The following is a 10,700-nucleotide window of genomic DNA, read 5'->3' as shown; positions in this document are numbered from 1 at the left end:
CGCCCGGCTAGTTTTTTGTATTTTTAGTAGAGATGGGGTTTCACCGTGTGAGCCAGGATGGTCTCGATCTCCTGACCTCGTGATCCGGCCGTCTCAGCCTCCCAAAGTGCTGGGATTACAGGCTTGAGCCACCGCGCCCGGCCATAATTTTTGTATTTTTAATAAAGACAGAGTTTTGCTGTGTTGGCCAGGCTGGTCTCGAACTCCTGACCTCAAGTGATCTGCCTGCCTTGGCCTCCCAAAGTGCTGGGATTACAGGCGTGAGCCACGCCTGCCCGGCCATAATTTTTGTATTTTGATTTAAGACAGAGTCTTGCTCTGTTGCCCAGGCTGGAGTGTAGTGTGCAATCTCTGCCCACTGCAACCTCTGCCTCCCGTGTTCAAGTGATTCTCCCACCTCAGCCTCCTGAGTAGCTGGGATTACAGGCGCATGCCACCATGCCTGGCTAATTTTTTGTACTTTTAGTAGAGACAGGGTTTCGCCATGTTGGGCAGGCTGGTCTCAAACTCCCGACCTCAGGTGATCCATCCATCTTGGCCTCTAAAGTTCTGGGATTAGAGGCATGAGCCACCCATGCCTGGCCAGAAAAATCTGAAGCTACCAGGAGTGGGGTATGAATATATTTTCTCTTTCATGGTAGTATTACTCCATCTGTTTCAAGAGCTAGCTCTCGCTCTCTCTCTCTCTCTCTCTTTTTTTTTGGTGACAAGGACTCACCTAAGCTGGAGTGCAGTGGTGTGAACATGGCTCACTGCAGCCTCAACCTCCAGGGCTCAAGTGATCCTCCTGCCTTAGCTTCCTTTGTAGCTGGGACCACAGGCTTGAACCAACACCATGCCTGGCTATGTTTAAAATTTTTTTGTAGAGGCTGGGTCTCTCTTTGTTACCCAGGCTGGTCTTGAACTCCTGGGCTCAACCAGTGCTCCCACTTCAACTTCCCAAAGTATTGGGATTGCAGATGTGAACCACTGCATCTAGCCTGACTCTACTTTATTGTTCATGCTATAAACATGACCAAAAAATGCTTTACATGTCTAATAGTTTATAAATACATATAGTACATGTATGCTCTTTAAACAGTTATCTTTTGTGTATTCACTGTGTGTCAGGTGCTTTGGATTTTAAGACGAAAGCACTGTGTTTTATCTTTAGATGGTTACTATTTAGTAGGGGAAAAGACAGAACAGAAATTTTAATACAGTTGGCCCTCTGTATTCATGAGTTCTGTATCCATGGATTCAACCAGCCACAGATAAAAAATACTCAGGAAAAAGAAATTCCACAAAATTCCAAAAAAAGCAAAACTTGAATTTGCTATGAGCTGAGTGCTACATTTAATCTATGTGAATGAAGTGACATGTAGGCATTGTATTAGATATTACAAGTAATCTAGAGATGATTTAAGTAGACAAGAGGATGTGTGTAGGTTATATGCAAATAGTATGTGATTTTATATAAGGAACTCGAGTATCTGAGGATTGTGGGGCTATGGGGTGGGTACTGGAACCAATCCCCTACAGACACCAAGGGATGACTTTATACATTAGGTGCTTCTGCAGGAAAGATAGAAAGTTGCTAATCAAGGGCTAATGCTAGTGGAAGAGATTCTGGTAGGGAGTCAGGGAGAGTTTGTAAAAGCTATCCAAAAAAATTATATTTGAGCTAAGTGGTGGAAAAATGGGTAGGGATTGGTTAGGTGAATAAATGAGAGTTGGGAGGGGAGGGGAAGTAAGAGAAGACATTCTAGACAGAGGGAAATAGAGGGAACTGACCAGATGTAAGGGATATTTCTTAGTTAGAGTCAACAGGATTTGGGAACTGTATGGATACAGGAGAGAAGTTGGAAAAGCGGTAAGTCTAAGGTGATGGACAAGTTTTCCAGTTATGAAGACCAAGTAGGTGATGCTGTTTAATTAGTGATTCTGAGAGTGTACACATACAGGTTTTTTAAGACAGGCAGATATCTAGCGAGCCTTAGGTAACATTTGTCTAGGATCCGGAGAGATGCTGAGGCTACAGATAAACACTTAGGAGTCATTATCATCTAGACAGTAATTGGAAATCATTTAAGGGAATGAGCTCACTCTGAGGAATGATATACCATTCTGTCAGTGTAGCAGACGTTTCAGACTGGTGACCTTCTAGTGAATAGGGTCTCCAGGTTTGTTTTTTAAATTTTTGAATTATTTGCCATCTATTTATATTTACAGATGTAAAAGTTTTACATAAAAATGTAAATCCCAGACTTTTCATGAAAAAAGAAAATCAGAATGCCTAACAGAAAATCTGGCACTGAGCGGCACACTTCCTCTTTAGGTGCGTGCACCTTCCGGTTTGCCATAATTCCCACTGCTTCTTGTATATTATAATGTTACTTGCCTGACCCCTGTAGCATTTAAATTCAGGAACTTTGGTATTATGTGACCAAAAGAGTTTTAAGAATGGAAACGTGGAATGGGTGGTAGAGAAGGTAAGTCATAGAGAAGGAGGCCCCACTGACAGAATGGTGTATCAGAAGCCAAGAAGAGAAAAATTGTTTGGGGGGGGTTTTGTATGTGTTTTTTCTTATTTAGAGATAGGATCTCATTCTGTTACTCAGGCTGGAATGTGGTGGTACGGTCTTAGCTCACTGCAGCTTCAAATTCCTGGGCTCAAGTGATTCACTTCAGCCTTCAGAGTAGCTAGGACCGCAGGTGTCTACCACCATGCCTGGTTATTATTATTTTTTTACTTTTGGTAAAGGCAGGATCTTGCTGTATTGGCCAGGCTGGTCTTGAATGCCTGGCCTCAAGTGATCCTCCTGCCTCGGCCTCCCAAAGTGCTGAGATTGTAAGCATGAGCCACCATGCCTCACCCTGAGAGTTAAGAGTTTTAAGAATTAGAGAATGGTCAGCTGTGTCAAAAACTAGAGAAAACAAGTAGGAAGACTAAAACACACCATTAGATTTGACACTAGATCAATAGTGAGAGCAGTTTTAATATAGTAACGGGCTTGCTAAGTGAATGGGACCAAGAAGTTATAGCTAGCAAGTATGGCCTACTCTAAAAGGGTCTCTGGTGGGCAAGAGAAGAGGGTGGTAGCTCTTCTGTGTGTTTTTATGTCTCATGCCTTCCTTTATTTTGCATGTCTATTTGAAATCAGATTTCATCACCAAATTCCCTGTGTAGCCTGACTGGTTTCTTTAAAGTTAAAAGTGGCTGGGAAGGGGGGATGATGGTCTTCAATGACAGGAAGGTGGATTGCATGAAGTAAGCATTGGGGAAGGGAGGGATTTGAGAGTGTCACAGAACATGAGATTAGGAAGGTGGGTGGGAGTTAAATTATGAATGGCCTTTATCCTAAAGAAGTTAGGATTTTATGTAGAAGGCAATGAAATCCAGTATCATTTTTATGTATCATTTATTTTTAGTAACATGATTTTAAAACTGGGGTTGGGAAGACTTGTGGCAGGCAGATCAATTTATGAAACTTGTATATCCTTGTAAGAGATGGTGATTGTTTAGTAGAGTAATCTAAAACCTGCAGTAAGATGGAGAGAGCTGACCAGATTTAAAAGATGCTTATAAGATATTTCTGAGTTAGATTCAAAAAGATTAGGAGGGCAGAGTTCATGTTTACTTTATTAGCGTATTTTACCAACATGTGATACAGTTTATGGTGATCAGTAGATGTTTTTCAGAATGAACGAATGAATATCTGTTATTGTGTTGTCAGAATTTCCTCTCATCCCTTTGAAGTTTTTTTACTTTGAAGTTTCCTTTTCAGGGTATACCTTTTAGCTGAACTCTCTGAGTACTTTTCAATCAGTTTTAAATATATAATTAACTAGGTCTAATCATTTTTTTTAAAAAAAACTATTATTAATTTTTAAATGTATAGTCACAGCCAGGCACGGTGGCTCACACCTGTAATCCTAGCACTTTGGGAGGCTGAGGCGGGTGGATCACTTGAAGTCAGGAGTTCAAGACAGCCTGGCCAAGAAGCCCCGTCTCTATTAAAAATAGAAAAAAAAATTAGCCAGGCATGGTGGCGTGCACCAGTAATCCCAGCTACTCAGGAGGCTGAGGCAGGAGAATCGCTTGAACTTGGGAGGCAGAGGTTGCAGTGAGCCGAGATCACACCACTGCACTCCAGCCTGGGTGACAGAGACTCTGTCTCACACACACACAAAAAAAAGTATAGTCATCTTTCTGTTTCTGTTGATTTACAGCTAGTTCTTGCCTGTTGGTTGACCTGAGTCTGTGGTAGCATCTTTACTATTTCTGAAAGAAGTGGTCACTACTACAATTTAAGCATCTGTGGGATGTTTGGGTTTAGCAAATGAACATAATAGCAGTGGTCATTGTAGTAAATGTGCATCAGAAATGCATCGCACTGATCTATTGTGTGCCTCTACCACAGTAGCATTTCACTTTTCTCCTTTTAACCCTGCTTAAATATATACTATCATCCTTACACTATGGCAAGGAACTACTATGTTGAATACCTACTATTTGCTAGACATAGTAGTATGCATTTTATATACATTACCGCAGTGAATTATTCTTATCAGTTACATTTTACACATAAGGAATATGACTTTCAAAAGAATAAATGTGTTCATAATCATAGTCAAGTAGTGGCTGAACTGGGATTTTTGGCTCAGATTATTGTTCCCCAAAAACAGGCTTTTTTTTTTTTTTTTTTTTGCTATTGTGTGTGCGTGTGTGTATTATAGCACACATATATACACATACATATGCATATGTATTAGTACATATTTCGCCATTAGTTCATGTCTCCAGAAATACTTATTTTGCCATATTTGATTTTATTTGAACATTTCCCACCTTCAGTTTTCCTTTTATTCTAGGTTTTCTCATATAAATTTACTTATAATACACACAACTCTTATTGTTTAATAATGTTGTGTGTGTGTGTGTGTGTGAGATGGAGTCTTGCTCTGTCACCCAGACTGGAGTGCAGTGGCGTGATCATGACTCACTGCAGCCTTGACCTCCCAGGCTCAAGCAATCCTCCTGCCTCAGCCTCCCAAGTAGCTGGGATTAAAGCGCCCACCATGACGCCTGGCTAATTTTTTGTATTTTTGGTCGAGACAGGGTTTCACCGTGTCGGCTAGGCTGGCCTGGAACTCCTGACCTCAAGTGATCCTCCTGCCTCGACCTCCCAAAATCCCAGGGAGCTGAGATTACAGCTCCCTGCCCTGTTTAATAATGTATAGATTTCAAGTACTTTGAGGCAGTTTTTATAAAAATAAAGAAAATAAAACAAATCAACATTATTGATTTCTGTTTCTCAGGTTTTGATGGACATGTTTGATCAGGATGATATAGGTTTGGTTTCTCTCTGTGAAGATGAACCTAGTTCTTCCGGTGAATTAAACTACTATGATCTTGTCAGAACTGAAATCGCAGAAGAAAGACAGTATCTACGGGAATTAAATATGATCATAAAAGTGTTTCGAGAAGCCTTTCTTTCTGATAGAAAGCTGTTTAAACCTTCTGTAAGTACCTTTTGGGTTTGAAATTCTGTGTACCCCAAAAAACCAGCTTAAAATCATAAATAGTCCTTTTTTTTTTTTTTTTTTTTGAGACAGAGTCTTGTTCTGTCGCCAGGCTGGAGTGCAGTGGCGTGATCTCAGCTTGCACCACTGCAGCCTCCACCTCCTGGGTTCAAGCGATTTCTGCCTTAGCCTCCTAAGTAGCTGGGATTAGAGGCATGCACCACCACACCCGGCTAATTTTTTTATATTTTTAGTAGAGATGGTGTTTCTCCATGTTGGCCAGGTTGGTCTCAAACTGCTGACCTCAAGTGATCCACCTGCCTTGGCCTCCCAAAGTGCTGGGATTATAGGCATGAGCCACTGCACCCAGCCCATAAATAGTAATTTTAATTACTTTATGAGTACATAAAATATACTTTTATGTATTTGTGGGCTTTATAAACATGTGAATTGTTATATAATAGGTACAGTGACAATGAAAATTAGGCACAAAATTAGAAAGATATTTATACTGGGGTGAAATCATTTTCCTCTATGCGGTATCTGATATTTAGAGTCATTCATTTGGAGTTGGTGAAAAAGATGTATGGTCTAGGAGAGAAAGACCTCTGCATTTTTCTGTCTTTTGGTAAGTACCTTAAGGCAGTAGTTTAAAGTTTTAGTTTGAAGCTCAGAATATATGGGGTTAAAAAAAATAAAGTTTTAACAGTGGAACTTTTAAAAATAAAAGTTTATGCAGAATGCCATGTTTAACAAAGAAAAAAGGTTTTTTTCTTTCTTTATCACATGATTTATTTTTCCATGTCTATGTGTTTGGCCCACACTTTAAAAATAATTAGTCTTGGCCAGGTGCAGTGGCTCGTGCCTGTAATCCCAGCTGTTTTGGGAACCTGAGGCAGGAGGATTGCTTGAGGCCAAGAATTTGAGACCAGCCTGGGTAACAGAGCAAGACCCAGTCTCTACAAAAAAATTTAAAACTTACCTGGGCATGGTGGCACATGCCTGTAGTCCCAGCTGCTGGGGAAGCTGAAGTGAGAGGTTTGCTTGAGCCAGGAATTCGAGACTTCAGTGAGCCATGATGATGCCACTGCACTCCAGCCTGGGCAACAGAGTAAGACCTCAGCTCAAAAAAAGATACTTAGCCTTTGTCTTATTTGTCTTGTACCTCCTAACTTCCTCCACAAAATAACTATAATGTGAGTAAATAAGAGTGAACTCAGACACAGGTGGCTGAGTATTTACAGTTAGGAACTGATTTAGCTTTTCTTTTTCTTTACCAAAAGGATGAGTTTAAATGATAATTGAAAGTGTTTTAGTTGGCCATTATGTTTTTTCTTTTGGATATATGTTTAGTTTAACAATGTTTATAATAATTCCCACTGGGAGTACTATCGTAAGTAGTCAGAACATTATGTTTTTCAAAGTACTGTTCTATTTTATTTGACCCTTATAACAATCCTGAGGGATAGATTGGGCAGATATTATCATATCTACTTTACTTGTAAGGAGATTGACCTTATCATTATTTTTTTAAATATAGTTAGAGGTCTCGCTATGTTGTTCAGGCTGGTCTTGAACTCCTGGGCTTAAGCAATCTTCGTCCTCAGCCCCGCAAAGTGCTAAGATTACAGGCTTGAGCCACTGTGCCCAGGTGGAAATTAACATCTTAATCAAGTTAGTTATAGAGCTTGATCTTGAATGTGGCTTCTTTTCTACCACGTTATAATTGGATTTTGTCTCTAGTGGTATGAAGAATAAAAACCTAATAAATGCTGGCAGCTAATGTTATCTTTGTCTTTTCTGTGTCCCATCCGTTTTCATTCCTCAGGAATTAATTTTTATGGATCTCTTTTCACTGGATTAGTGCTGATATGACAGAAAATGTCTATTTTAATACTAAAGGGTCAGATGGAAGAGAGAATCCTTTTTCTCTCTATCTCTGTATCTATTATAATTTTTTTAGCATTAAGTAAAATATAAACTTTTGAGGTAAAAGACTATCTAAAATCAGAGCATAGTACTCTACAAATGTTAAAGGAGTGAATGACTTAAAAATGATCTTAAGTTACTCCTTTTGCCCCGCATCCTGTGTTTTCAAAAAGCTCGCATTTCTGGAAGGCCTAATATGTGCCAGGAGCATTTAACAGAAATCATCTAATTTAACCCTAAGAACCTTACGAGCTGGGTATCATCAGACCAAATGTGTGACGATGGGCAAATTACTTAACTGCTCTATGCCTCTGTTTCCTCATTTGTAAAATAAGGATGATGATAATACCTATCTAATAAGGATATTAGGTTATTACATTTCAAGTGCTTAGAAGAGTGCCTAGAATATAATGTGCCCAAGAAATGTTAGCCGTTATTATTGTCCTTTTCATTCCTAATCCAAGGTCATTCATCTGACATGTTGTAAAGGGAAAAACAGTTTTCTTCTCTAATCTTTTTTTTTTTTTTTGAGATGGAGTCTTGCTCTGTTGTCCAGGCTGGAGTGCAGTGGTGCAATCCTGGCTCACTGCAACTTCTGCCTCCCGGGTTCAAGCGATTCTCCTGCCTCAGCCTCCCGAGTAGCTGAGATTACAGATCTGCGCCACCACGCCTGGCTAATTTTTGTACTTTTGGTAGAAATGGGGTTTTACCATATTGGCTAGGCTGGTCTCAAAATCCTGACCTCAGGTGATCCGTCTCCCTTGGCCTCCCAAAGTTCTGGGATTACAGGCATGACCCACCCCGCCTGACCTCCTCTCTAATGTTCACACTCAACACCGAACACTTCTGCAACAAGATATGTGATGATTTTTTCCCCATACACCAAAGTAATTCTCCTGCGGACACCAACTAGGTATCCTGTAATTCAGCTCAATTTTGACATTATTTACCTAGAAATAGTGTCAGATCTCACAGATTAAGGACTCAGTCCCAACACGACTGTCTCCTACTTCAGGCGCCAGTTGAAAGTTCCAGGTTGTGAACTGTGCTCCAGACTGATCATTTATAAATTGGAGTTCCCATGACCCACTCCTTGGGTTCCATTAATTTGGTGGAACAGCTCACAGAAATCAGGGGAACACATTTACCAGTTTATTATGAAGGATTTTAAAAGGATACACATGAAGAGATGGACAGGACAAGGTATGGGGGCACAGAGTTTCCAAGCCTTCTCTGGGCAAGCCTCCTAGCACCTCCACAAGGTCAGCAACCAGGAAGCTCATCAAGAGTTTTTACGGAGCTTGATCTCTAGCCCCTTGCCCCTGCTTTTTTTTTTTTTTTTTTTTTTGAGACAGGGTCTGGCTGTGTTGCCCAGGCTTAAGTGCAGTGGCACCATCTTGGCTTGCCATAACTTCTTCTTCCTGGGCTCAAGCGATCCTCCAGCTTCAGCCTCCTGAGTAGCTGGGACTACAGGCACACACCACCCCACCTGACTAATTTTTTTTTTTTTGTAGAGACGGGGTTTTGCCATGTTTCCCAGGGTCTTTCCCCAACTTTTTATAGGTCAGTGGGTGGGCCTGAAAGTTGCAACCCTCTGATCCTTTTCTTTTTTTCATGAGTCAGTTTGGTTTTAAGTAACCCTTCAATCCTCTAATCATCTGGTCTTTTGGTGACTGGCCCTATCATGAAGTTATCTAGGGGCCCTACCGTAAGTAACCTCATTAACATAAACTCAATATTTATCAAAGGGACTCATTATGAATAACAAAAGACATTATTATCACTCAGGATATTCTTAGCATTTTAGGGGCTCTAAGACAGGAACCAAGGACAAAGACCAAAATATGTTTCATATACCACATGTGGTAGAGCCAGGATCGAAGTTCAGGTCTGTCAGGTTCCAAAGCCCGTGATGTTTCCATTATAAGATGCCAGAGTGAATAATAGTTGGCCATAACCTGGATGGTCAGTCATATGATATGTTTGTGTTCAGAGGTCTTGAACCTGTCTTATCCTAGATAACAGCTATGTGCCACATACGATGTTTTAGTCAGTGATAGACTACATATACCCATATATATGACAGTAATCCTGTAAGATTATACTGTATTTTTACTGTACCTTTTCTGTATGTAGATATGTTTAGATACATAAATACTTACCATTGTGTTACAGTTACCTACAGCATTCTGTACAGTAACATGCTGTACAGGCTTGTAGCCTGGGAGCAATAGGCTATACCTATGTGGCCTAAGTGTTGTAGTATACCATCTAGTTTTGTGTAAGTACACGCCATGATATTTGCACAATGACAAAATCACCTAACAGTGCATTTCTCAGAACATACCCCTGTCTTTAAGCAGTGCATGGCTGTAATTCACAGATGGGAGCTTGGATGAAATCTATAATTCCTTCTCACATCCAGGAGATGGGCTCCAAATTGTGAAACCAGATTGTAGCAGGATTAGGAGTTATCTTCATTCTCATCCCAGCTCTTACCATTAACCTATAAGACTATATAGCCTAAGCTATTAAGTAAAACCTAGGGCTCTGTAAGACCTTAATCAAGTCTTTTAGCACCTTGCCAGTTTTAAAATAAAATGCCAAAATTCTTTAAGTAAAAAGTAGCTTAGAATTATCCACAGTAGGAGGTTTTAGATTTAACAAAACTATCTGGAATCGATATTTTGCAGTATATTTACTGTCTGTTATCCAAGAGATTTTAAAATTCTCTTCCTGTTCATAATTGATTTTTACTCTGTCTTGGAATATATTAGTCTGAGATTGAATGAAGATATACCCTTAACTCATATTGTTTGTTTTTTTTGTACAAGCAAATCTCTTTATTTCCAAAGACCTCTCCAACCCAAGTTAAAAGAATACACACTATGATTCCATCTTTTAATATATTAACATCAAGATGTACATGTTTGAAAATGGTTGGAATTTTATACTGGAATAATGCATACTAAACTATTAATAGTTTCTACCTCTGAGGGACATGGGGGTAAGAGGGGCATGAGAGTAAACATTCATATTTTGCTCTCTCTGTCTTGTGTTCGAATCTTTTGTAATGATAATACATTCACATGTAATAACTTTTATTTTTACAAAGAATGAGTTTTCCCAAGAACAAAATGCAACAATTCTGCTATAGCTTGTTGACATTTAATGCAAATATATTGCTTTATATAATATACGAATTGTTCAAAAGTGATAATAACAGCTTTAATCATGCTCCCAATAAAATATTTGCTAAAGAAATT

General features: G+C 39.6%; 1 protein-coding gene across 1 annotated transcript in view; it reads left to right on the top strand.

Annotated features, from left to right (window-relative positions):
• SOS2 (SOS Ras/Rho guanine nucleotide exchange factor 2) overlaps nt 1-10,700 on the top strand; it is a 119,409-nt gene that overhangs the window by 42,994 nt on the left and 65,715 nt on the right. Inside the window, exon 5 of the mRNA XM_017849451.1 lies at nt 5,302-5,505. Within this exon, the coding sequence (XP_017704940.1) occupies nt 5,302-5,505 (204 nt within the window). The remainder of the gene's footprint in view (nt 1-5,301; nt 5,506-10,700) is intronic.

The sequence above is a fragment of the Rhinopithecus bieti genome, unplaced genomic scaffold (assembly GCF_001698545.2).
Source record: "Rhinopithecus bieti isolate Rb0 unplaced genomic scaffold, ASM169854v2 scaffold_29928, whole genome shotgun sequence".
Taxonomy (NCBI): domain Eukaryota; kingdom Metazoa; phylum Chordata; class Mammalia; order Primates; family Cercopithecidae; genus Rhinopithecus; species Rhinopithecus bieti.
This window is presented reverse-complemented; position numbering and strand designations above follow the sequence as displayed.